General features: G+C 45.1%; 10 protein-coding genes and 3 non-coding genes across 13 annotated transcripts; 8 read left to right on the top strand and 5 right to left on the bottom strand. All coding sequences in view use genetic code 12, as the record gives it.

Moving 5' to 3' along the window:
- Positions 1-251: 251 nt before the first annotated feature.
- CXQ85_000227 (uncharacterized protein) lies at positions 252-1043 on the bottom strand (the record flags this gene model as incomplete). The annotated part of the gene is made up of 1 exon (XM_025483980.1): positions 252-1043. One exon carries the CDS (start codon positions 1041-1043, stop codon positions 252-254), a length of 792 nt encoding a protein of 263 aa, XP_025342195.1.
- A 1526-nt stretch (positions 1044-2569) lies between these two features.
- Positions 2570-3589, top strand: CXQ85_000226 (GTP-binding protein YchF; the record flags this gene model as incomplete). The annotated part of the gene is made up of 1 exon (XM_025483979.1): positions 2570-3589. The coding sequence occupies one exon, from the start codon at positions 2570-2572 to the stop codon at positions 3587-3589; it is 1020 nt and encodes a 339-aa protein (XP_025342194.1).
- Positions 3590-5143: 1554 nt separating this feature from the next.
- PEL1 (CDP-diacylglycerol--glycerol-3-phosphate 3-phosphatidyltransferase) lies at positions 5144-6823 on the top strand (the record flags this gene model as incomplete). Its single annotated transcript, XM_025483978.1, has 1 exon — positions 5144-6823. The coding sequence occupies one exon, from the start codon at positions 5144-5146 to the stop codon at positions 6821-6823; it is 1680 nt and encodes a 559-aa protein (XP_025342193.1).
- Positions 6824-6850: 27 nt separating this feature from the next.
- On the bottom strand, positions 6851-7333 carry CXQ85_000224 (uncharacterized protein; the record flags this gene model as incomplete). Its single annotated transcript, XM_025483977.1, has 1 exon — positions 6851-7333. One exon carries the CDS (start codon positions 7331-7333, stop codon positions 6851-6853), a length of 483 nt encoding a protein of 160 aa, XP_025342192.1.
- An 881-nt stretch (positions 7334-8214) lies between these two features.
- Positions 8215-8286, top strand: CXQ85_000223. Its single transcript has one exon. It is a non-coding gene; the product is annotated as a tRNA-Asp (tRNA).
- An 11-nt stretch (positions 8287-8297) lies between these two features.
- On the top strand, positions 8298-8368 carry CXQ85_000222. Its single transcript has one exon. It is a non-coding gene; the product is annotated as a tRNA-Gly (tRNA).
- Positions 8369-8745: 377 nt separating this feature from the next.
- Positions 8746-9876, top strand: MRP7 (mitochondrial 54S ribosomal protein bL27m; the record flags this gene model as incomplete). Its single annotated transcript, XM_025483976.1, has 1 exon — positions 8746-9876. One exon carries the CDS (start codon positions 8746-8748, stop codon positions 9874-9876), a length of 1131 nt encoding a protein of 376 aa, XP_025342191.1.
- A 659-nt stretch (positions 9877-10535) lies between these two features.
- CXQ85_000220 (Gly-Xaa carboxypeptidase) lies at positions 10536-12257 on the top strand (the record flags this gene model as incomplete). Its single annotated transcript, XM_025483975.1, has 1 exon — positions 10536-12257. One exon carries the CDS (start codon positions 10536-10538, stop codon positions 12255-12257), a length of 1722 nt encoding a protein of 573 aa, XP_025342190.1.
- Positions 12258-13181: 924 nt separating this feature from the next.
- Positions 13182-15773, top strand: NAN1 (Nan1p; the record flags this gene model as incomplete). The annotated part of the gene is made up of 1 exon (XM_025483974.1): positions 13182-15773. One exon carries the CDS (start codon positions 13182-13184, stop codon positions 15771-15773), a length of 2592 nt encoding a protein of 863 aa, XP_025342189.1.
- A 74-nt stretch (positions 15774-15847) lies between these two features.
- On the bottom strand, positions 15848-18478 carry CXQ85_000218 (dynamin-related GTPase; the record flags this gene model as incomplete). The annotated part of the gene is made up of 1 exon (XM_025483973.1): positions 15848-18478. The coding sequence occupies one exon, from the start codon at positions 18476-18478 to the stop codon at positions 15848-15850; it is 2631 nt and encodes an 876-aa protein (XP_025342188.1).
- A 299-nt stretch (positions 18479-18777) lies between these two features.
- CXQ85_000217 lies at positions 18778-18849 on the bottom strand. The gene has a single exon. It is a non-coding gene; the product is annotated as a tRNA-Thr (tRNA).
- A 2503-nt stretch (positions 18850-21352) lies between these two features.
- On the top strand, positions 21353-21943 carry CXQ85_000216 (uncharacterized protein; the record flags this gene model as incomplete). The annotated part of the gene is made up of 1 exon (XM_025483972.1): positions 21353-21943. One exon carries the CDS (start codon positions 21353-21355, stop codon positions 21941-21943), a length of 591 nt encoding a protein of 196 aa, XP_025342187.1.
- A 2438-nt stretch (positions 21944-24381) lies between these two features.
- Positions 24382-25137, bottom strand: CXQ85_000215 (uncharacterized protein; the record flags this gene model as incomplete). Its single annotated transcript, XM_025483971.1, has 1 exon — positions 24382-25137. One exon carries the CDS (start codon positions 25135-25137, stop codon positions 24382-24384), a length of 756 nt encoding a protein of 251 aa, XP_025342186.1.
- Positions 25138-26374: the final 1237 nt, after the last annotated feature.

Genomic DNA, 26374 nt, shown 5'->3' with positions numbered 1-26374 from the left:
GCAACATTAACACACGTAGCAATTGCAATTCTGTGTGAAGTTATAGGTTGGCTTTGCAAAATCACAAAATGTGCGTAATTGGATACTTGAGCAGATAAGATCGGAATACACCTGAGTTGAAGTCGCCAGAACAAGTAAAGCCGCTGATGTAATTTATCTTGTATGTGTATCATCATTGGGTTCAGGCTGTTCCCCTAAGCCTCCTTGTATTCTTTTGATTGCTCTCCTTTGGCTCCATATTAGACATCAAATTACCTCTGAGGGAAAGGAAGAACCACTCTTCTTTCAACTTCTGTTTCCTTGTTGACTTCTTCTTCACCGTCAAACTTAAGTCTCACAGTACCATCCTTCTTCTGTCCAACAACAACAGCTGGATAAAATGTTGTTGTTTCTGGGTACCGCGCCAAAACCTTTGTCCCATGGGGATACGATATAAGATTAGGAACTTCCAGCACTGACGGTATGAGTAAGATTTCCTTATAGTTGGCCTTAAATGTCTGGCCTGGGTTGTTATTTTCATCTGGTTCTGGGTCTTTGATTTCATACCTCGTTCCATCACTAAGAATTTTAGTCACCTCACATTGGATCCACTCTTCGAAGTGACGGTTCTTGAGCTTGAATGCAACTTCAGAGCCAATAACAATAGGTTCTGATGGATCATATTTCGATACCCAGTATTGACGGCCATACTTCTTGTTACCTTTCTTTCCATTGGCTCTCTTCCCACCTTTCGACGCCGATTGAAGCTTTCCTGATCGCGTAGTAATCTCCTGCTTCTGCTGAGCTTTCTCTAGTTTGCTTGTAAGCGTCAGCAAGTTTTGCTGGGCTGTAGCAATGAGTCTCGTGGCAGTACCGATGTTGAGCTTGTGATCGTTGATTTCTTCCCTGAGCGTCTCCAACTCAGACTCGCTTAGTTTTGCCAAAGTTGCATCTGAATGATTGGAGAATATATCATCAAAAGATAAAGACTCATTGGCGTTGCAAATATCCTGAAGCGAGGAAATGATGATATCCCAGTATCCTTCTGTATCCTCGGCAGCCATGCTATGATATATTCAGTATTCCAAGGTTATGTAGACAAAACAGTCGCGGGAGACTTTGCTTTTTATTTGACGTAATTAACAGGGCTTGATTAATGCCCTTCTATCAGACTATTTGTCTTCGGTTCGCTCTTTTAGTCGAGTGTTGATGTTGTATACCAGGTTCACTACATACATATTTCGCGCATCAACCTACTACCATAGATAAGCTAAACTGGTCTACTACAACCGTGCTTTATCATACTCATCAAGGGCCATTTATTGCTTAATAAAGTCTATCTGGGTAATTGCATATTCAATCGCTTTGCTCGTACCCCGAAGGACAACGCTGGGTATCGATTGACCACACTATCCGATCCTACCGGTTTCACCTGATTGATTAGAGTTATCCCTTGGAAAGACTCCTCAATGCTCCTGGAGGCCTCTTATGTCGTTGGATATGTACTTCAGATAGTCTCGTACATCCTAGCGATGGACAGAGTATCCAGAAAGGGGTCAGTCTTTGGTCTCTCTTGCGACTTTGTGGTGTATTCATGGATTTGGTTTGTCTCATGTGCTTATTATGCTGGAGCCTACTTGATGTCGACATTCGTGGTCTTCCAGTATGCCAATAGGTACCCTGAACATCCAAGTTTCTATACTTCCAAGCTAACATTTGTTCTAGACTGCGTGGGTCTGCTAGTTACGAGCGCTCTCATTTACCAAACGTTCCATAAGTATAAAAAATCCAGACAAGGAAACGAAGCTTTGAGCGTTCTTTTTTATTATGTGTTGTTTTTGATGACGTCTGGTCTAGTGTGGCTTTTATGGAACTACCTTCGCGGGAAAGCCACGCTCAATGAACTTGATTTGGCGAACTACTTTTGGCTTTTGTCCTATGCCAGCTTTTCATTTCGGCTCATATCCCAATGCTCTACCAATTGGTTCTTCTGCCGTTTCTACAATGTTCACAAGCACTTTTTGCCCATACAAATCGTGTCTTTGTTCTTCATGACCAATAGTTTGGCCATTTATAAATGGCATAATACTAATTGGTATGAACTTCCTACGAACTTGGTATCTTCCGAATCGTTGTTACTCAATTGGATATGTCTAGGTATACTTCTATACCAGCAGCACATATACAAAGGAGGAAAACCAATCATTCCCAGATAATTTCAAGGAATTTTAACTGGGTCTTTTTATTTGTCCATCTTCCATGTCGCCGTTTTCCCGAATAACAGCGTTTTGCAACCAGTATGTTGCAATACTGAAAAGCCTGCACAGGCTTGATACTATATCGGTACAAAATTTTGCGGTAGTAGCCGGCATCAATGAACCAGATCAGGTTTTTTGCAACCACTGCAACATGCCTAGCCAAAAAACTGGCAGCAGTTACAAAACCCAAATACTTGGGCAGAGTTAGCAATAATCTCTCCCTGGGAGTTGTTGGTCTCGCCAATGTTGGAAAATCGACTTTTTTTCAAGCCATCACCAAATCAACTTTGGGTAACCCAGCCAACTACCCATACGCTACTATTGACCCTTCCATGTCGTTGATAGTGGTTGAGAGTCCCAAGCTAGATCACCTTCAAAGTTTATATGGCTCTGTTAAAAAGGTGCCCACCTCAATGAACATCTACGACATCGCGGGTCTCACTAGGAATGCAGCACTGGGTGAGGGACTTGGAAATAAGTTTCTTGCTGATATCCGCCAGGTAGATGGTATCTTTCACGTTGTTAGAGGGTTTAGAGATGATGAGATCACCCACATTGAAACCAATGTTGATCCTGTCAGAGACATGACGATCGTCACAGACGAGTTAATCTTAAAAGACTTAGACTATATTGAGACTGCCCTTGAGCAGGCACAAAAGGCGTTGAAGAAGCCTCAAGTTGACAAAGGCAAGATTCAATTTGAAATTGACACGCTCGATAAACTTCTGGACCTTTTGTACCTGGGTAGGAAAGTCAGCACGGAAGAGTGGACAAATGAAGAGATCGATATCATCAACACTTTGAATCTTCTTACCGCCAAGCCTACTGTGGTTTTGCTTAATGTTAATGAAGCCGACTATGAAAGCAATACCAACGAATTCAAAGAATCAGTACAGGCGTGGATTGACGAGAACTGTCCTCAAGACGAGTTGATGCTCTTCTCTGCTGCATTCGAGACAAAGCTTAACGAAAAGAGAGAAGATCCTGCGGAGTTGGAAAAGTATAAACAGGAACACAACAATAAAGCCAGCGCCATGGCTGGAATTGTGGACAAGATGCGGAAAGCGCTCCATCTTGTGTCTTTCTACACTTGTGGACCCAAAGAAGCACACCAATGGACCGTGAGAGAGGGTTCAACCGCACCCGAGGCAGCAGGAACCATCCACACCGATTTGCAGAAGACCTTCATCTCTGCCCAAGTGTACAGATGGGAAGACCTCAAGGAAGAGAAGGCGCCATTAGACGAGGCAGGCCTCAAAGCTAGAGGAAAACAGTATCGCCAAGGAAAAGCATACATTATAGAGGACGGCGATGTTTTGTTGATCAAGGCCGCAGGTGGAAAGTCCCGATAGAGAAAAAGAAGTATCCAGAGGGAAGTACATGTACATAGGAACGGTGGTGGGGAATAGGCGAGGTTACTGAAAGTAGAAAAGATATGTCGCGATGAAGAGAGGAGCGCAAAGATCGCCAATGCCAAGTAACGAAATACAAAAATCAAACCTTAAGCAATTGCAAATACCAGAGTGGCCATTCGGCATTCTTCCACCCAGCCATCGCTCCAAGATAGGATGTTTTGCAGCCAGGCGGCAAAAAAGTAGACCTCACAGCGAGCACAATACCCATACCCATTCTCAGACTCATACCAGAAGACCAGGAGACCACCACCCAGCATAGCCTCCATGACAATACTTAAGCCATCATCAAACCTTAGACATACTCTGCCCCTGATTGCCAAAACCCATTCTACCTTGTCACTGCGGTGTGCTAAGCCATACACTCCCAAAGCCTATTACCTCACCTCCCAAGGCATCTTTTCGCATCACCCCCGAAGTGCACTTTCCTGCCTCACAGCTAAGCTTCATAACGGCTGCAAACGTCATGGAGTCTCCCTTCCCCGGAACGATCAGCCATTGAACTACCAAGCAACAAAAGCGAAACCATATTTCTTCCATTCACAATTGGCTCCCAGTGTCATTGTTACGTCTTGCCCAATTGTCTTTGTTCCATGGCCTCTCCTGTTCCCTCTCCCTCCTTCTCCCCAGGCCTCTCTTATACTTCCCTCTCGGCTCCACTCGCACCGAGCCAACCGCCCTGGCCCCCTCGTCCCACCTTCCACGCAAAACCGTGACGTCCCGAACTTCCTACACCCTTCTTTATATCCTCCTTCTTTCAACTACCTTCCCTCCATTGATGCCACCAACAATGCTCTTTACCGTCACAAGACCGTTTGCTCATGCACTTGGCACTAAAACGTCCATACTCTAGTCTACCAGAGAATCTGGAGAATTTGCCTAATGCGAAATGGTGGCTGGAGGCATCTGCCATGGAAGCCTGTGATAACCTTTTGTCTCCCCTTACTGAGGAGCCCCCCTCTGCCTCCCTGCCTCTCCTGCCTCTCTCCTGCCTCTTTTTTTTGCTTTCTACGGCATCCTCCTCACCGTCTCCACCTTCCCCTCTGCTACACCGCATGGAAGTACAGTTTGTGTGGGAGGGACTTGTTCGCAAAATTTCGCATTCCTTCACACCGCCAACCGTTACTTTGCTGCGTGTGGGACTTTTTCCTGCCTTGGGCTTTTTTTTCTGTTATGGCCTGTATTTTTCTGTTATTATTACTGGACTGAGGCCTAGTTTTTTTTTTTTTTTTTTTTTTTTTTTTTTTTTTTGGCCTCTGGCTGCTGCCTCGCTTTTTTTTTCCCCCACCAACCTATCTCGCATATCTTATCTCAAACTTGCCTCCTGGTCCCGCTTCCACAACACTCTTTTTCCTGCTTTTTCGTCTACTTGAAGCTTCACACCACCATCCTTTAAATACCCATCCCTACTGGCTCCTTGTTTTACCGTTCCCCCATTCAAGGCCTTCCCATCTTCACCGCTCATCGCTGCTTCCATCGTCTCCTCCCCACCTTATGGTGACTAGACTCGCTACTGCTCCAAATCGTATGCTTGGGTCATTCTACAATTACTTATTCGGCGCCAGACAGGCTGCCTCGCCCAAAGCTCGCCAATACGCCACCAACAACGTGGCGCTTCCTTCCGATGCTACGGCCTTGTTCCATCCTCGCTTGAATACCATCTTCCAACAATTGGATGCCATCGCGCCCAGGTTTGCAACAAAGGGCTCCAACATCGAGATTTTGACTTCTCCTCAGGACTTTTATGATACTTTGAAGAGTAAAATATTGGCGGCTTCTTCCAAGGTTTTCCTTAGCTCTTTGTACGTGGGAAAGGGCCAGGTTGAGCTCGTGGAAACACTTTCCGAAGCGTTGGCGAAAAATGAAAACTTGAAAGTTTACATCTTAACCGACGCCCTCCGTGGTACCAGAGAGGCTCCAAATCATCCTTCTTCGGCTTCTTTACTTGTGACTCTTGTTGAAAAGTATGGAAAGCATAGAGTTGACATTAGGATGTATCACACGCCGCATTTGAGCGGCTTTAAGAAGAACTTGGCTCCTAAGCGTGTCAATGAGAGTTTTGGCCTTCAGCATATGAAACTTTACGGTTTCGACGACGAGATTATGCTTTCCGGCGCTAACTTGTCCCAAGACTACTTTACTGACCGCCAGGACCGTTACTACTTGTTCAAAGACGCCGCCATCACCGACTACTACTTTAAGATTCATAAAGCCGTGTCTAGCCTCTCATACCAGCTTTTGACCACTGCAAAGCCTCATAAGCACCAGACTTTCCGTTTATCATGGCCGACATCGAACAAATCCTGTGAACCTGACATGAACTTCCAGCGCTTCATTTCCGACTCTTCGCATTTGCTTGAACCATTGTTAAAACAGCATCAACTTGGCTCTTTCGAAGAATATTCCGATACTAACGACTTTGATACAATTGTCTATCCTGTCTCGCAATTCACTCCTTTATTCCCATCCCACAATGATGCATCCACGGAAAAACCAGCTGTTCTTCGCCTCTTGTCCTACTTAGATTCATCAAAGATCAAGTGGTGGTTTACTGCTGGCTACTTCAATATGCTTCCCCAGATTCAAGACAGATTGTGCAATGGTACCGCTTCTGGTACTGTCATCACCGCTTCTGCCAAGGCCAATTCATTCTACAAGTCTCCTGGTGTTTCCTACTACATTCCTGAAGCTTACTTGTTGATCGCAAAGAAGTTCTTGGAGGAACTCAGGCGCAGAGGCAAGGAGAATCTTATCAAATTGTATGAATGGCAAAACGGTGTGGTGAACACTCCAGGTGGCTGGTCTTATCACGCCAAAGGTTTATGGATAACTGTACCAGAAGAAGAAGAGCCCTCCATTACCGTTGTTGGCTCGTCCAACTTCACCAAGCGTGCTTACTCTTTGGACTTGGAGAGCAATGCAATCATTATTACAAAAGATCAGGATTTGAAACATCGCATGCGTTCGGAAATCGATAACTTGATGACATATGCGCATCGTTTAGAGCTCGATGATTTTGATCCTAAGCTTCAGCAGCCTAAGGAGAAACAAGAAGAACGCATTGACGCCCAGGGTAACCCTGTTACTCCGCTTGAAGTCTACGCCATTGGTGAGGACAGAAAGATCAGCTACGGTGTTCATTTAGCATTGAAATTCTTTGGTGGTAAACTATGATCAAAGTGAAAACTATAGCATTCAAGCTTATAATGGGTATGTCAACCGCAATTGCACTGGATGTGCAAGGAAACAAGAGCCATCGAGACTCAAGTACTCCACATACTTGTCATATGGATAAGAATTGCATGAATAAAATGTCGTGTTTCCATGATGCGCCAAATACCCATCCTTCTTATGGAAACCATGATAAGCGACAGTATCATTGAAAAGTAAGGTCAATTTACGTTCATCATACGCATCCCATGTCTGAACTGAAACGTATTCGTCATTGCGAGAGCTTCTCAAAGTCTCATACTCATCAAAATAGAAGAACTGGGGTCCCAGAACGGGTGCACCGTTGTCACCATAATACAGGTCGGAAACGAGAATAGGTGCGTTGGTGTAGTTCCTTACGAAGAAAATGTTGTCGCTATCTGGAACCTCCACACGGAGTTCGAAATCCCTCGGAAGATTGGCTGCAAACACGGATAAGGCGAAGAACAATATTGTGGCAATGGTGATAGGCATTTTGGTTGTTTCGCAACTTTGACAGAAGATCATCACCACCTTATATACTTGACTGAAACTATATATAGAATCGATTACAATCTAAATCTAACGGCCTTTTCTCCGACGGATGCGGGCAAAAACTCAAATTGACTGTTTACATCCCACAGTTGTATTTTTGGATATCACCCACATGTCAATGACCCCAGGGCCCCGTAAAAGAGCCTACCTCTGCATACGAAGGTGGCTGAATCAATAGCCACACGTTCCATTGATAGCCCAGACCACTGTTTACGGGAAATATATACGCTAGGAAATGATCTGGAAAATACGTCAAGTAGGCTTTGGAAGTGTTGTGGTGGGCTTTCGGGTTGACTTCTAAAAGTGGGTTTTCGCAGCCACTGATAACTACTATGATTGATCATCCAAGGGCACCAGGCCAGCATGATGAATAATTCGAGAGGAGAATAGTCCAAATTTCTTAATTTAGACGGACACCTGACCATCACAATCTTTTGTTTTGAAGCTTCTTCTGATCCATGAATTTTGGTATACTAGTTCTTGTTAGTCGATAGTTGTACCAAAAGTTGGTGTGGAAGTCCAGATAGCGAGATTGAATTAGAAAACCAATTATAGACAGAGAAGGCACTTTATTACAGCCAATGGAACACAAACAACTTCAAGAGAGCTTAACATGAATAAATAACTGACCGATATTGGCCTCTTCGCTTGAAACACAAAAAGTCAAATATCTCAAAAACGCGGCCGATTTGTCTGATTTCCGCTCTCGAGCATTACCATGAGACCGAATTAAATAAGCTTAAGATACCATATTAGTCATTTTTGCTGGTTTAATCAAAACAAAGTTCATGATAACCCCAATTTTGCACCATAATATAACATCCGAGATAGTTTAGTGGCTAGAATTACCGCTTGTCGCGTGGTAGACCGGGGTTCAATTCCCCGTCTCGGAGCATTTTCACTAGCGCAAGTGGTTTAGTGGTAAAATCCAACGTTGCCATCGTTGGGCCCCCGGTTCGATTCCGGGCTTGCGCATTTTTTTTTTTTTTTTCATTGACCAACTTTTGCTTATCCTTTTTACGTTTTTATCTATGTTGGTTAGTTGTCTGGTAGTTTTTGGCTCGTTCGCATGTAACAGTTAGGCCTGAGAAGATACCAAACCGCGAAGGCCTTGTTTTCCACCATAAGCTATTCACCTTCTATTAACAGAACCTTTTAACTTTAAATACTTAAGAACTTTCGATAAGTCATCACGAAATCATGTTTAGTTAGTATCATTCCATTTATTACCTTTGCTTCATTCTAATGATCTCTGTTAGGGTTGAAAAATCCGGCATACAGGCCAATCTGGTTTTACATTTTTTCAATGAGAAAACTCTTTGACATAAGAGAAGAAGAATACCTAACAGGCTATGTCTCTTTTAAGAACCACTACCGGCGTCGGCGTGGGAATTTCCCTGTCGAGCTCTGTGCTAGGTGGCTTCACCCAGATCCGTACCGCCACAAAAAGAGTCAGTGGTTCCAAGACAAACAAGAATGACTCCGCTGGTCGTAGATTGGGTCCAAAGGCATTTGAGAACTCTTTCGTGAATCCTGGTGAAATCATCATGAGACAAAGAGGTACCAAGATTCACCCTGGAGCTAATGTTGCTATTGGTCGTGATCACACTATATTTGCCATGGAGCCAGGTTATGTCAAGTTCTACTTGGATCCTTTCCACCCATTGAGAAAATTCGTTGGTGTTGCATTGAAAAGAGACCATCCTCTACCACCAAACCATTTTGATCCTCGTATCAGAAGATTTGGTTACGAAGAGATCTTGGATGAGGCTGAAGCCAAGAAGGAAGAAGATCATATGAGCAGGAAAGAGTACCTTGCACAAGATGAGTTGAAGCAGATGGCACAGGAGAGACAGAGAGTCGAGTCCGAGCGTAAAGAACAATTTCTTTCTCAACTCAAGAAGGAGTTCCCAGAACACCCACAACCTGAACAAGCCGCCGAAAGACTTTACCAGGTCAGCGCCCTCATGAAGACTGGCCAGTCTTTGGAAGAAGCCAGAGATCAAGTCACTTTCACTGTGTTTTACGAGCAACAATTGGCATTAAGACGTAATGAGATTCTGGAAGAAGAGCTCAAGACAAAGGTTGATGAATACAAGAAGTTTGCTTCTGAATTAGACACAGCATTGGCCTTGGACCACAAGACCCAGCTCCACAAGCCATACAGTGAAGATGAAGTCAAACTGAAGAGGGAAGAGATCCTTGGTAAGTTGGACAGCAAGTTCACGAATATCATCCTCAAGCAAAAGGAAAAGGATGCTATCAATGCTCTTTTGAACACTCCAGGCATCTTCTCTCAGGATGAGATTGTCGAGTTCAGACACAAGTACATTCCAGCAGTGTTGCCTGAGTCTGTTCCAGGTACCGTGCTTGATATTCCAAAGGGCCAGAAGTTGCCTAAGGATGCTGTTGTGGTGAAGACATTCAACCCAGCAACGAGATCCTTAAGAAGGGTGGTAAGAACTAAGGATGCCTTCACGTAAAGTGGAGCACATCTGCCATGTACATAGACCAATAAAGGAAGAAGGAAGGATAAATGAATTGCTTGAAGAAGAGTGAATGACGAGACGTCAAGTCTAGCTTGGCGAACGGAAGATTGGGGATTCTTTGATTTTTCGCAACCGCTGTAGTAATTGAGAAAAAGAGTGGGTGGGGCTGAATTTTTCACTTCAACAATACTTCGGTAACTCGCAAATAATACTTAACGGAATATAATAATACCAAGCCTACAAGTTCAACCCCATTCCACGCTCCTTCTTGCGCCTATCATCCCGTGCATAAAATAATTCCATTATCGTAGTTACTCAAAGACTCAAAGCCCCCGCATGAGCTTATCACTTGCCCACTCCAATATCTCGACCATTCACGTTTCTTCAATGTAAATTGGACTCACGACTTTGTGCTATAACCTCGAAGGTGGAAATGTTTATCCGCAAGATCCCCAGGTTTAAAGTGAGCTCGGTGAAGGCTTGGTGCACTATTGCCGAACTTTCACCGAGCTTTGGCGCGTTATCGCCGAGGTCGAGGCTGGTTAATGCGGACTGATTAAGCGGCTTCACTGGGTGCGGAACCGCTACCGCTACGGAAATCGTCTATATAAGAAGCGTGGGTTCCCTCCATAGTTGCTTTATAACTCTCAACCATGATTGGGCTTCCAGACGACAACAAGAAGAGAAGCAAGAAGTATGGCATTGGAGCCATTGCCGCTGTTTTAGTGGTTGCTCTTTTGTTCTGTACCAATCTCTTCTCTTATATTAGAATCGCAATTACCTCCTCGGAGTCTGATGTCTGTCCAATTATTGATATTTACAGACCAAAGCTGTTCTACAAGGACAATTCCACGGTCCATGATATTATCTTTGGTAAGAAGTTCAGAAAGGAGTCTGCCGAGAAGATGACCAAGGCTGTTCAGGTGGACACTCAGATCTATGACGATCCTCCAGCCGTGGACGACGATCCTGAGTACTGGAAGAAGTTCATCAAGTTCCATGAGTACTTGGAAGAAACTTTCCCTACTGTTTACGAGAACTTGGAAGTCACCAAGGTCAACACCTATGGTCTTGTCTTCTACTGGAAGGGTACTAACCCAGACCTTAAGCCATTGATGTTGGCTGCTCACCAGGACGTTGTTCCAGTGCAAGAAGATACCGTGGGTGACTGGACTTACCCACCTTTCTCGGGCCACTTTGACGGTGAAAACTTGTACGGTCGTGGTTCGGTCGATTGCAAGAACGTGCTTGTTTCGATCATGGAAACCTTTGAGCTTTTGTTGAGCAAGAACTTCACTCCAGAAAGAGGTGTTATTGCTGCATTCGGAATGGACGAGGAAGTTTCTGGCTGGCACGGTGCTGAATCCATCGCTCACTACTTGGAGAAGAGATTCGGCAAGAACTCTATTTACGGTATCATTGACGAGGGCGCTGGTATTGCCACAAGCCCCTTTACTGGAGGTCTCGTTGCCATGATTGGTACAGGTGAAAAGGGTTACGTCGATGTTGATGTTTTCCTCACCACTCCTGGTGGTCACTCTTCCATGCCACCTGACTACACTTCAATTGGTATTGTTTCCGAATTGGCTTATGCAATTGAACAGGACCCTTTCAAACCGCTCCTTTCGGAGAAGAACCCAACTTTGGGTCTCTTGCAATGCTCCGCTGCCCATGACCACCAAGGAAACTTGCCAAAGTTGCTCAAGAAGCTGATTTTGCGTGCTGGATACGACAAGGTCGCTAACTCCATTGTAGTGAAGGCATTGGCTAAGCATATTGCATCTCGTTACTTGATCCAAACCTCGCAAGCAATGGACATTATCAAGGGTGGTGAGAAGAATAATGCTTTGCCCGAATCTGTCAGATTGCTTGTTAACCACAGAGTCGCTATTGAGACTGAAATCGATGAGGTTCTCAAGCAGTTTACTGACAGAGTCATTCGTGTTGCTAAGAAACACGATATCGGCCTTATCGCATTTGGTGAAGAATTACTTGAGCCTACAGCCAAGGGACTGTTCGTTTTGAAGGTGTCCGGAAAGATCACAAACACTGCTCCTGTCACCCCTAAGGAGGATACGCTTTGGAACTTTATTGGTGGTGTTACCAGGCATATCTTTGAAGACTATGTCTTCACTGATTTGAAGGACCCAATCGTGGTTGCTCCAAGTATTATGACCGGTAATACCGACACAAGACATTACTGGAACTTGACTGACCACATCTACAGGTACAGTCCTATGCACTATGAAGACCCCATCAAGGACACTAAGATTCACAGTGTTGATGAGCACCTCTTGTACGACAACCACTTGCACATGATTGCCTTCTTCTACGAGTTCATTCAGCTGATCCAGGAGCACAATAGTGATGCCTAAGCAGCCTTTATAAAAAATATTCAGAGACGTATATCTAATAGTGATAAAACTAGCTTGTATTAATACCGGTAGCTATGTAAGGAAAAATTGACTATCCCTTGTGACCAAGAAAGCCTGATCCCCTCAGACATCCTATATGGTATTGTAATCCTCCACAACATCGCCGATTACTCCTCTATTATTTTGAATAACCCACTATTCTAAACAGCCAATGCCATAACGAACCGACGTTTCCGAATTTGCCACATTCTACAAAGCCACATAAACTTGTTTCGTATCCATTGCTATTTCCGTTTTCTATAGTACATGTGGAGCAGTGATTCAACTGCCGACCTCAGGTCGGATGCTTCTAATCTTATGATTAGTTCAAGTCCTTCTTTTCCAAAGGATTGTATCTCAAGAACTTCTCGATCAAGTCGACGTGTGTCAAGACCATTCTTCTGCAGCAGTATCTCTTCAACTTAAGCTGATCAAGAGCATCGCCCTCAGTCAAAGTCTCGTCTTGCAACAAGTTCAAATAGGTCTCCCACTTGTCACCGACAACTTTACCGCAAGAGAAACAGCGAATAGGAATGATCATCGCTGTTGTTAATGAAAACGAACTCTTTGATGAGGTAAGTTTGAGATGTCGATAGAGTTTTTTTCTATGTATCCAGAGATGTGAAAGATGGTGCACGGGTGTTCAAGAGGCCTCTAGCAACACCCACCAAAAGTTATGATATACTGGCTCAGATAAATAAGAATTTCAACTTGTGCATTAATTAAAGTATTAATTTGATCTCCCACAACTCTTATACTCCAATAGTATGCCATGGTGGTAGCTGGGTGGTAAATTTCAAAAAGCTCACGTGCGCGATGTCACCCGCCATCTCTTCTCAGGCATCTCATAAAAATTCCAAGGTCCCAAATCATCCATCATCACCAATGGAGTTCCCTAGATCCTGGCGTGTTACGGTATCTTCCGGAGGTGCTCCTGTTTTATTTAAACAGGGACTGACCTTCCCTGCTGTCGTCTCAAAGGACGGCACTCATACCGTTGTCCTTCTTTCATACCAAATAAGAGTCTACTATAACGCTACAAGGCAATGCGTCAGGGTGGTGAACTTGGATATTCACGACGCCATTGCAGCTCATATGGATAATGATAATGATTCGCAGATCATTGTTGCTACATCAAAGCAAAGAATCCTTTATGTAAACTGGAAGGAGAATGTGGCACATCCCGTGGTTGCCAAGCAGCTTATTACACCTAGCATCCCTAAGCTACATGACGTTTTTATGATAGATGAAGCTAACTACTACGCTGTTGGTCTTGTGGGAGAACAAGCTTTTACAACCGACTACTCAGCGAAAACACTTTGTCTTTATCAAATTGACAAAGAGACCGCCAAGTCCACTCCCGTACTTACGGTGCATGGGGTCTACAGATACGCAGTCTCAAGAAGCTCTAACTACTTAGCAATCCTTCAAAAGGGCCAGGTATCAGTCTATGATTTGAAGGTGGGAGTGAGTTTAATGAAAAGGACTGAAACTGAAAACGGTTCCACATCTGCATCCATTCAGGACGTCTTGGAGCAAGGTAAGCTTACAATGACGTATTCCGGCCCTCCAGCACTGATAATTGCAATTAGTGATCAAGCACTTGTTGCTATTGCTTCGTCTCATGGTCCTATCTATCTCGTATACCCACAGGAGCGTGACAGAAAGGAAAGTAAGGACGACTCTAGTAATCAGAGAGCATTCAAATGGCATTTCGATGGTGTTAGCGCACTTACATTTTCTGCTGACCAGCGGTACTTAATTTCAGGAGGTACTGAGAAGGTTTTGGTGATCTGGAATCTTGAACTGGGCAAGACTCAATTCTTGCCTCGTCTCAGTGGCTCTATAACAGCTATCTCGATTGACCCACACCGTCAAGACCAGTATAACATTATGCTTTCCCCTATCTCGACCGGCAACGGTGCCGTCAATGAAGATCAAAGTGATATTCTTGTTGTCTCTGCTGTTGATCTTGTTTCTCGTCTTGCGGTAGCACCTTGCAGACCACAGATGGCCCTGTCAACTGCCAACTATAGGCGGAAAGTTAGACAGTATTTGAAGAAAAAGAAGGAGGCTCTCGAAGAAGATGATAGTGACCTGGATAGTGGAAATGAAGACGAGGAACCTGTCAAGCGCTCTAAGGCTAAGGATCTTGAAGATTTTAGTCTCATCAAGCCTGACATCACTGCTTCTACCCTTGTGCATCCTCAAACTAATCAACTTTATCTCCCCAACGGACTGACAATTCAAGCATTTGACTTGGTCCGTGGTGAACAAGCATTTGTCCAACATGTCGCTCCTCAGCTTGATATTGGTAGAGTTAAGAGCGAGCTTAAGATTGCTGACCCACAAGTGGAGAAAGTCGTCTTTACTCATGATGGTAACTGGATGTGTACATTTGATCTGATGCCAAAATATGACTTGGATAATCTTCTTTCTAAGAATGACACGTCCTTTGCCCTCAAATTCTGGTCGTGGTCTAAGGATGATTCTCGTTGGCACCTTGCTCTGAAAATCGTTGATCCTCATGGACCTGGTCTTGCCGTTGGTGCCCTCGTGGCGCTGCCAGTCAGTGATTCAGTGGCCACCGTGGACTCCAATGGCGGAATTCGTCTCTGGCGTCCTCGTCCTGCTGCAGTTCACACCAATTCCAGAAAGCAACAAACAGCAGCAACGAAATCTCAAACGGTTTGGACTCTTCGCCGTGCTATTTCTGCATCTGCTCTGGTTTCTGCTCCAGTAGCTGCTGCATGGGCACCAGACTCGTCTTTGTTGATAGTCAGTCACAATACTCAAGTCAAGGCATACGATCCACAGCTGCTTGAACCCGTTGATTTTCCACTTCCTCGCCTTTCAGCTCCAGTGGAGTACTTGGCTATTATGAAGACGCATTTAATACTTGCACTGGCGACACTGTTGTTGCTGTTTGACCTTGTTGGAGGTTGTGAATCTTCTTTGGGTGCTAAGCTCCTCGACTACGGTGCCAGAAACTTAATCGCTACAGACGTTCAGAGAAATTTGGTTGCAGTCGCAGTGAATCAAGCCCTGTCATACGAGGGTCAAGGGTCCAAGTCTAAGATCTTGGTATTCCAGCCAGGGACGCTTACTCCAATTCACGAAGAGACTCACAAACAATTAATCGTTTCTCTTTCGACGCTGTCCTCTGGCTTCGTGCTTGTTGACTCTGCTACGCGTGCTATCACCATCAGTCCTGTTACTCGTGACTTGGGCGCTTCAGATGATCTTGTTGACCAAATGCATAACTTGTTGGTTAGCGCTCAGGCCGCTGCCAATGTATTACATTCCCGCTCTGTTGACAATGCTGCTAACGCTGTTCATACAGACGAAATTGACGACTCGAACAAGTGGACTTCTCATCGTCTAGTTGATCTCACTACTATCGAACCTGTCTTTGCAAATGTGGACGGTATGGCATTAGACACCTTGTTCGAACGTGTTGTACGCGCAGTACAGTAAGCGCCTTGGATTAAGGTTTATAGATATCTCAGCATCAAATTGTACATTATTTCTATTTATAAGGATTACCGCTCTCACCACCATTTGCCTTGAGGCCTGTCTTCCACCTTTTGTCGTTGAAATGCTAAAATGCTCTCGATCTTTTGCATGGCTTCCTCCAAGAGATCTTTTCTTTCTTGGAGTTCGATGTGTTTCTTAATCTTTGGATCTTCTTTGGCGAAACTCTCCATCTGTTCTCTGGACAAGTTGCCGAAGAACTCCTCGTCAAGCTTTCTTGGGAAATTGTAATAGAAATCACTCAAAAGCTCCACGTTCAAGAATAAGATCGCAGTTGATGTCAACTTCGAAGATACGGCGTCCATGAATATCTCTGGACATTGGTATTTATTATCCTTCAGCTTGCATTTCTTCAGGTTCTTGACAAACAGGTATCTCATCTTCAAGAGCTTCATGCGTTCTTTGAGGAAAATTGCATACTTTCCTCTCTCAATTAAAGTCTTGGAGAATCCGAGGGTCTCATTTGAGTCGTCGATTTCCGTGCGCTTCTCTCCATTAAGCTTTTCCAAGTATGTGACGATCTGTTGCAACTTACGTCCACCCACCAGCTTACGGAGAGATGAATAGACGTTGTCGCATTGCCTGAGTTCTTCCTTCAAAAGGCTAACGGCAGACTCCTTACTGGAGTTCCACTCTCTGTCTTCGATTTCGACTTCGTACTTGTATGGCTTAATACAGTTCTCAACTTGGTCAGCTGTCGAGTAGTATTTTGACTTAAGTACAGCCTTTGCCGCATCCTCAACAGCTTTTCTAGCCATTGGATGATTAGCCAACTGGGTTTTATCAACGAGATTATTGATCTCCGTCACTATGGCATTTGTCAACATAGCTGTGGAAAGCCTGCCAACCCCAAGTTTGGTGAGCGAGCTGCTTGCAAGGTCGAGCTTCTTGTGCCAATAGCTTTCTTCATCTACTGTCAGAAGTTGCGAGAGTTCACGCAAGTCTGGCTCGGCAGATGCATAGCCATCTCCTCCTCTCAATTCAAAAGGCTTATTCCAATATCTCTCGGCAAGAAGGTCCAATGTTTTCTGATCAAGTTCATTCTTAAGAAGAGCCTTCAACTCATTTCTTGAGAACTTTTGACTGAGTTCTTTAATGGCCACCTTTAAAAGATCGATATTATTAGCGAGATACATCTGAGGGGTAAGGGAACGATCGTTAAACTCAACCTTAAACTGGTAGGCAGTTTCCTCCAACTCCAGCTGAATTGCAAGGTGAGTTGGTCTTAATGAGGCTGACATGGACTTCTCGAGAACTTTCATGAGTTTCTTCTTGAGATTCCTTGATCCAGTCACTGTGCCGATAAATGCTTCTTTGTTGTCCTTCAAGAATTGGTACTCGAAGTTCTGCTGGGCAACGTAAGCTTGAAATCCTGTAAGTGCCTTTCTGCCAAATAATCCACCAGAGCCTGACTTACCACTATTTGGAGCACGAGTCACCACACCAACATAACCCATTCTCAATGGATACTTCCTGTTAAGCAAAATAGCACGAGCTTTCTCTGGCTCGACTAAGTCAAGCTTGGTGATAACACCCAACGTTCTTTCGCCCAACGGGTCGGCTACCTTAGCAGCTCTTAATGCTGATGAGTTAGCCAAGTCGACATCCGCAGCGGAAATGGCAAGAATGATATTAGGGGCCTCAAGATAACGGTTACAGAGAGTCCGAATCTTTTGTTTGAGCTCCAAGGGTTGGTCGGCTGCTTCAACTTGGATATAGCCCGGTAAGTCAACTAACGAGAGATCCGGCACCTTTGGAGATCTAATGGTCATTTGAATGGGGTCATTTGAGATGCATTCGCTTGCTGGAACAGCCATGTTCAAGTCGAATAACGTCTTCTGCACCTGAGTGAAATCTGATAAATTAAACAATTTCAAGGCAGGGAACTCTGCAATCTCACTGGCAGAGTCTGGAGAGTTGACAAGGGTGAGCTCAATAGGACGCCTGGTAACCATGTTACTTCCCTTTGGCAAGAATTCCTGGCCCACAATGGCCTCCAACACAGAAGACTTACCGCTGGATTGTGATCCAACAACAACAATCAGAGGGAGCTTGAGAGTTTCTGATTGTGGGTCCACGGCTGTGAGAATGTTTCTTATTTCTATCATTTGCCTCGTCAAATTAAGCATGTCATCAGTCGTCTCATCATTCTCAAGATCAAGTGGTTCATCATCATCTTGATCGATAAGAGTTTCTTCATCCTCTTCCGTCTCTTCCTCCTCTTCGGCAGCCGTTTCTTCCTCATCTGATGATAGACCCACAGCTGCCGCAGTTGCACCTACAGCAGCTGCATCTGAGCCATTGGCACCACCGCCGCCTCCTTCACCTCCCGAGCCGGCTCCTGATTTATCTCCACCAAGGCCTTTTAGGGCATCACCAGTCTTGTCAAAAAGGTCACTGGTGAAATCTTTGAATGCAGTGAATCTGTCTGTGGTATATTGCTGAGCTTGTTCAACCTTGTAAGCTACATAGGTTCCGCCAGCGGCCATGGTACCACCAATATAAGCTGGGATCTTGGTGGCTCTGGCGATGACTTTGATGAAGCCTATGTTGCGCCTGAAGATGACATTAGTAGGCTTTGCGAGTCCTAGATGGCGAGTGTGTGCTGAGCGTATAAAGGACGATCTGTTGACGATGTGGAAGAACATTTTAGGCTGTAAGGACCTGAAGGACCGTAGCTGGTGGCGCAGGGCTAGACCAGCACGAAACATCCTATTAAGTGTGAAAATATTTCGATTTCTCGGTATCGGTAGTTGTATGGGTTGATGTTTTTAGGGTCCGCGAAGTATGGAGTTAATTGATAGGGAGTTCACGTGACTTGCCTTCGAGCCAAATGGCAAGTAATGCTCTCTAGAACGACTTAGATCGGAAAAAGCAGCATATAAACGTGTTAAAGGTGTGAAGGACATCCGAATATTGTTCATTGAAGTCAAAAAAAGAAGGTTCTTGCCCCCTGCCAGAATTGAACTAGCGACCTTTGCATTACAAGTGCAACGCTCTACCACTAAGCTAAGGAGGCAAAATGCAGGGTAGATTGCTAAAGAGTGGTTCAACCGACAATATGGAAAGTGTATAAGTGTATATGCAGGAATTTTGTAAATTCTCCAAGTTTTTCAAGTAAAACATGAAATTTTTAAGGATTTTGTAATTTTGGTCAATAGGGATCATTGCTAGGCCCTCAAGGGTCTTCTGAAGCCAATCAAATCTCGTTTGAAGCTCATGAAACGGTGAGTTTCAATTTTCCACTGCTCTGGCCAGGATGTAGCTAGTAAGAACACATTTCTCCAGTAAACTCGCCAGGAAGCTTATTAAACCTCACTAGCCAGTCATATTTCCCCTCTCTTTCCTTCCTCATCTCAAACTCGGTCAAATATATCGTTGACCTGCGCTGGACAACCGAATCACCCTCCAGCTTATCTCCATGACAGTCCATGACCATCCTCCCACCCTACTATCCATTCAATGGCCTCAAACCAACACTGCACCAGACGATGACGAAACCACTTGCATAGACTGATCTGGACCAAACCCTGGGTTGCTCTGAGTTGTCTAATCTTTCCCTTCGAATGTTCGTTAGGACTTGAGCATTGTTGATCTCTTGCTTGCCTCACTTGCTCAAGTAGATACCAATCTGCATTGCTGTAGGCTAATGAGTTACACAATCAACAGATGGTACTCGATACCATTCGGTCCCATTACGTCAGCCAGACTCCTAACCGATCCTTACAAGCAAATAAAAAATAAAAAAAAAAAAAATGAAAAAAATTAAAAAGATCCTGGAAACCACGACCAGCAAGTAGATTTACCTTCGGCAGTATCGGCACTTTAGCTATCAACTATCACTCGAGGCTCCTCAAAAAAGAAAGCCCTCATAGTATTTCACGCATATGTCACTGAGCACAGCCGCTGCCCGATAATACCTCACAGCGGTAAGCCCAAGGCACAAATCGGAACGTTGAAGCCAAAATGAATCATGCCTGGGTGGTTACGGGTTGCCGGTACCATGCGAGCTATCTGTCACGATGAAGGTTAAATTACGCATCATATGCTCATGAGCCAAGTTTCTTTTTGAGGGGTTACCCATACGACCGAGCAGTGAACAACCACAGGGAAATGAGAAAGAGAAACCTGAAACAGAAGAGATTCGGCGTGTGAGAAGGAAATCACCTAGGTCTTAACCTGGCCAAATCTTGGTTCAAACCGTCCGTATATACTAAGATCTCGTCAAGGTGCTGTCCATGTGGTTTGCAGAGGGACTTGCAGAGACAAAGGATCGGGAGGCAGCCTGTACTCAGCTTTGACAGATTTTCTAGGGGTGGGGGGAGGCTCAGTCTCTTTTTTTTGCAACCAGCTGACCAAACTAAAAAACCACCATGGTTACGCCAGCCAGCAGCACAAACAGGTGCAGATTACCCTTTCTGGGCTTGTGGGGCTCTGTCTAATTTGCGCTTGTTTTGGGACCAGGCTGAAAAAGTCGGCAGCCCGGCGAAAAAGCCCCCTTACATAGAGGAAACCCTGAGTTAGTGGATGGGGGGGAGGGGCCCGCGGGAAAACTTTTTTTTTTCACCCATTGGTGGTTTTTGTGTACTAGCGGGTTTGATAGTCCATAGCAGGGCTATTGAAAATCCACAAAAACTACGTGTTTCAGAAATGGTGGTTTCGGAGCCAGATTTTTTTTGTAGCTCGAGGAAGCCTCATTTGGATGGGATTTCCCACTACTTTTCCTCAACCACTCATGATTCACCTGTGTTTCGCTTCGCGAAGCTTGTCCGGTCTTCCGGCCGCACGTACCCCACACAAGGCTAACCACTGTAACTACCACTTCCAGATAACCCATCACACAGCTCCCGGCGGCCGACTGGATATTGTGGACGTCCACGATGCACCCTTGAGAAAGAACAGACTCTTGGTGCCATGAAAACGGTAAAGCTTAATAAAAAGCAAAAGAAGCAAATGAATGATCTATATCACTCAGGGGTGCCCAGAAACGCTCTGTCTCTTAAACTTATGTCAGGCCTTTTTTTTTTCACTCTTATCGTATTGTCCTCATCTCGGCCACCGCGGGCCTTGGCAGGATCACTTGTGCAAAAAAGGTCTCAGTACGAGAACGCGGGGCAGCCCTAGGGTAATACATGATATATGTCTTTATCTTAATAAGAAAAGCACGGGGTCACAAAAAGATAAGAGAAATTCATGATAACTTCACCACACGCAATTTTTTTTCTATTATTTGGTTTTTCGCTGTGTTTGCTTTTTAGTGATCCTTGCTTATAGGGGTTACGCTTATTTTTGCAAAGCGGTATTTTTTTTTTTTTTTTTTTTTTTTTTGTCTGGTGTCCTGCCTCATATTGCTGCAGGAAACGCAATGCTGGGAACCCGGCTTCTCTTACATTTAGCCCGCTGCGAAGAATGCTCACTTCTTGTCCTCTATATATATGTAGCTTTCTCGCCTGCCCATCACCAGTTTTTTCTACCAGATCTGTCACTTTTTTTTTCCATTTCAGCATTCTTGTTTTTCAACCATGAAAGTCGTCCTTAGCTACGCTAGACGCTTGGGCGCATCCCGTCGCAGAAGAAAAGCTGCCCGTAAGAGATCCCCAGTGCTAGCAGTGCCTGAAAAGGCTGAATGGCATCATTCTGAGCATGTTTCGCCAACTCCCCTGGCATTAGAGAAGGCCGAGGAAGCTGGCATTTCAGATATCAAGGAGGTTGCTCCTGAACGTCATCTACGAACCGAGACATCTCCCCAAGTCGATCCACCGCTGTACACGGAGTGTGTTGGTGAGAAGCAAACGTATGAAGAGAAGACGGAGTCTCCTGAGGTCCTGGTGACCGATGTGGAGGTTTCCAAAACAACAGAGGGCAGGCCCCGTGAGTTGTTATATCGTTCACAGTTCAACGAGCTTCAAGAGAAGAGCCGGCGCCCGCCAGAACAGTTTGTTCGCTTGCGCAAGGTTACTAGAATAGTTCCTGACTGCACTGACTACAGAGCTGTTTACCATAAGCAAGCTTTGGCTGAAGTGTGGATAGAGCTTTTTAACATCGTCAAGGTTGCCGTTTGGGCTATCCTTGCATGGCTACTTGTCTGTGGTATGATCCCTCCATTAAAGTGAGGGCCAGCAAGAGCTAGTATTATTTATTATTTATCGGTTAATGGCATAAATTTGGGTTAGGTTATGTTTTGTTGTAAGAGGGATTTTGGTGTAGATACATGGACTGTAGTGTTACGCCTCACTATTCTTTCCCCTAACCAACGATGACCTCATAGGAGGCTTAGGGATCAATACTACTTGGTATGAGGGGATATGGAGGTATGGGGTATCAAAAAATTGCTGACAATTTCTGCCCCATTACCAAGACATGGCAAAAGGAACGTCTTCATTACACTAACATCAAACAATGACGTTCCAAGGCCTTGTTTACTGCTTCTGTTTGCTTATTGCTCAATCGCTATCTCGCGACGAAGTGATGGGATAGCCGATAAGCATCCACTCCGGATCCAGCGGAAAAAAAAAAAAATAAGCCCTGTCATCGTTCCTGTTTCTTCGACTCCTTAATCCCAGGGTTCTCTCTTTTTACGTGGAATGTCTTCAATTTGCGCAATTTTGGCGAAACTTACGATAACTCCAAACTTCTCTCATTTTTCGCAACCACCCATCCCTCACTACCACTTCTGAGACAGAGCCTTGGCAGTGTGTCTTGAGTGACGCAGCTTCATTATCCAAGAATTCCTGGTCATCCTATATCTATATTTCTTCTATTACGGTTTACAAATTGCAAGATTTCCAAGCCGCACATTGCCCAATGGTGTTGTAGGTGCTTCCTGACGTGAGGCTGTCCGTATCTGCGTGCTTTGGTCTGATAGGATTCTTATCCAAGCCTCTGCAAAGCTTATCAGCAGCAACTGCCACGTGGATGTCACACAAAGTAGACTTCCATAGTTAAATGACTCATTTTATGGTGTTAACAGTGGAGGTTGAGGTGTGGATGAGTTTTCCGAGATCTGATAAGCAACTGAAGCAACCCACCGGTTAAATCGCGATACCTACACAATTTCACTATAATGGGCCTCGAATCTGCTAGACTTCTCTTTTTACTAGAAATTTCAAATTTGTCGTTTCCAATGAAACAACCGTAAAGTTATTCCGAACCAAACCTTCTTTCTTCCTCGGGTCTCGGAAAAAACCAGGGAGAGAACGATTTTGTGTTCTTTCGTATTGCGGTCTTTTTGACGTCTTCAACGTTATCCGGCGTACCAAGAGAAAGAAGGATAACGTTCGGCGGAAACAACCCGACGAACGTAGAAAACACAAAAGAGTACGTTTTCCGATTCGGCAAGTACGAGCTATTTCCCGTGGGTTTATCAGAAACACGAATTGCGAGTAATTTGCGCCTTTGGTATCTATAGTCCAGTTTCACTGAGCAAGCATCCGAAGCTAGACCCGAGAAAACAGTCCCTATCTAACCCACAGTAGAAACCACCCACAACATTTACCGGAGCGTTCTTTGCTCTCCACGTCACCATTCCAACAGCCAGACACCTCATTCGGGTTCCACAGTCGGCTCGGTTTAAGTTGTCAAGTCCCAGCGAGGCCCAGCGAGGCTAGCCATTCTTCATGCATCACTCTCACCTATATCGACTCACCCCATGCCACAACTTCCCCTTGCTAGTTCCATCGCCAGCATCCAGGAATTAGTCATTTCGCATCATCCCATACTCCGTCAACATCCAGAATTGTAATCGATCGCCACCGAAATAACTCCCTGTCCTTCTGTTTAACCTGTTGTGCCTTAGTCCCTGGAGGTGTGGATGAGAACGAGTCTTTTTTTTCCTTTTCGCAGCCGTCGGCACCTCGGCGGTACCACTCGGCGGTACTACTCGGCGATAAACATGAACTGATGAGGTGCTCTTAATGAAATTCACTGCTCAGTGACCCATCTACCCGAACTAGTTTCTCCTTTTTTTCCCCTGTAAAACCTTCTTCTCTAAAACCCTCTTTTCGGCCCGACTTGACCTAGAACTGTGGCCGCCAGAGCATTTTGACACACTGCAGCGGTCGCGGTGCAGATGCGGTGTTATAGCCAAAACGAGAAACCCCAGCTAAGCAAGCACGACACAAAGGCGGATAGGGGCCGCTAGACTCGATGGAGTGAAACAAAAAATAAATGAAAAAAAGCTCTTGGTGGAACGCGAATAAGGGGATCTGGCAGGTGGAATTAAGGTAAGACAAGACTTAGGGGTAAATCTATGGAGTGTTTATTATGTCGATCGGAGGTTGTGAAACGACGAAGAAGGAATTTCGCAGCCGACTCTTCGCATTTCAGTCTGGGGTTCGCAGTCACTTTTCATAAGCCTCGGTTTGGGAGGCGAAAAAAACAAGGTACAGTTACTCTTCTACAGTGGAGTATGAAATTATTTCGTTACCATATGCGTCGTAAATTTATAAGTCTAATAATAAATAAGTAGAAGTGAATCATGCTAGTCGTATCGTCGTGCCATGCCGTGAGTTATAATGCAAAATAGTCGTAATTGGTGGGTATAATTGATGGTTTAAAAGACGTGTTCCATCAGGTAGACAGCATTATGTCTCAGGTGGCGTACAATATGAGGATGAGTCACTAAAGAAACATTGTCCGCAGGGGTGGCGGTAGCGGGGGACTTTGGGGCTGGGTGTTCGTGGACTAGGTGGTCCTCGTCAGCCATGTTAACGGATGTAGATGGTGGGATATCTTCAATTTCGGAATCTGAGTCAGAAACCAGGCTGGATCTGGCCAACTCTGGCATCTCCTCGTTCTCCTCTTCAATAACAGAGAGGCTTCTGTGGAGGTTCATGTCCGAAAGGTCGATGGCAGGCAACTGTCTGTAGGACAGGGAAGGAGTGAGATGGTAGTCGTCGTCCTCCTCTTCTTCATCAGACAGGTAGTAGTAGTCATCTTCGGAGTCGTCTTCAGAATCAGAGCCGGAATAGTAAACAGCGTGGGAAGCATCGGTGGAGATGGCATAGTCCTCGTAGTCGTCGTCCGAGTCTGAAGCCGAGTCGTAGTCAATTTCATATTCAGTAACAGAGGGACCAGCAACAACTGGCATCTTTGGCTTTTCTGGCAAAGAAAACGACACTCTTGGAGCGGTGTGGGAAGCCTGGGCAGCCTTCTTCTTCTCAGTCTCAGAGGCAATGTGGTCCATCAAGTTGTCCAACATGTTAGCCTGGAGCACCAACGAGCGAAGAGAGGTTTTGGGGTTGGAGGCCTCTCGCGTAAGCTTGGATCTGACTTTGGATGCAAGCACGTACAGTTCTGCAAAAGACATGATAAATATGTGTGTTTTGGATTCTGTAATGAAAAAACCTGTCTTGACCACGGGACTGCCGCTCTTTATATACTTGGGTGCAAACATGTTGGAGCTAGGCCCGGATGACAAACCGCTCCGACAGTACAATGCATGGCGGCGCACAGCGTCTGTATGCGCAGACGGATAAAACGTTAAAAAAAAAAAAAAAACCACGGTAGGGCCTCGCGGTGGAACAAGCCGTCGGGAGTACACCTGCACAAGTTAGGATTTTCTTTTTTTTCTCTCAGTAGGATTTGTCATAGTGATGGATATGAGTCAGACAGAGGGAGGCAACTAAGCGGGGGTCCCCAATGGGAAGTGCAATAAGGAAAGCTTACAAATGTGAATTGAAAGTCATTAGAGGAACATGAAGGCACTTTTTTCTCCTCATCTAGTCTCCTATTCTATGGGTTCTAGTTTTTCCCGGCTCTTGGTCGGCCCGGCTGCGTTGGCTGCGTTGTTGGCTGCGCGCGGAGCTTTAACCGGAGCGTTGCACCCATCGGCCCCAAGCACCAACTTAGGCTCCGGACAGAACGGGAGGTATTTTTCTCTACAATGCGAGCCTGGTAGTCATCCAGCAAGCTGCCGACGCCGACCGTTCCACTCCGACAATTGAGTATTTGCTGGTTTATAGTGATATGGTGGTTATGGGGGTTTCTCTAAGCGGCCCTCGGTTTCCCCAACCATGACTTCATCTCACAGTTTTACCTCTGGGCAAGTTCTTAGCCTTGGCTCTGCCCAGCCTGGGGTGTCTCGGCGCGAAGACTTTTTTTTTTTTTTTTTTTGGGTGCTATAGGGGCTCTTCGCGGCTGGGCACTAGAAACTTACATTTACCGCGCAAACCTAAGCAACTATGGAGGTTACGTTACGAAGACTTCTACACTATTCTCGGCCCAGAGCAGGTTTTGCAGCTATACTTTGCAGCGGTGCTTCGGGAACCCTGAATACTGTGGATTCTTTTGCTGCTTCTGTTGCTTCTTCCTATTGTCTCCACTACAACTATGTTACTGTGCTTTGTGTTTTTCGCAACCACAATCACAGGCAGTAGCCCCTCCAGGTCAGCCAAACCCAAAACAACCCCAGCAAATAACAAATACTTTAGTTTTTCTGGATTCGCTTCCAGAATCTGCTCAGCCCGCTGGATTCTGTCATTTGACTTACTTTCTGCCTTTAGCTCTATCTCGTGTCATTTTTCCGCAGCTCTCCGCCTTACGTC

The sequence above is a fragment of the Candidozyma haemuli genome (genome assembly GCF_002926055.2).
Source record: "Candidozyma haemuli strain B11899 chromosome Unknown A_2014730914, whole genome shotgun sequence".
Lineage (NCBI taxonomy): Eukaryota > Fungi > Ascomycota > Pichiomycetes > Serinales > Metschnikowiaceae > Candidozyma > Candidozyma haemuli.
Note: the sequence above shows the minus strand (reverse complement) of the source record. Positions and strands in the feature narration are given on the sequence as shown.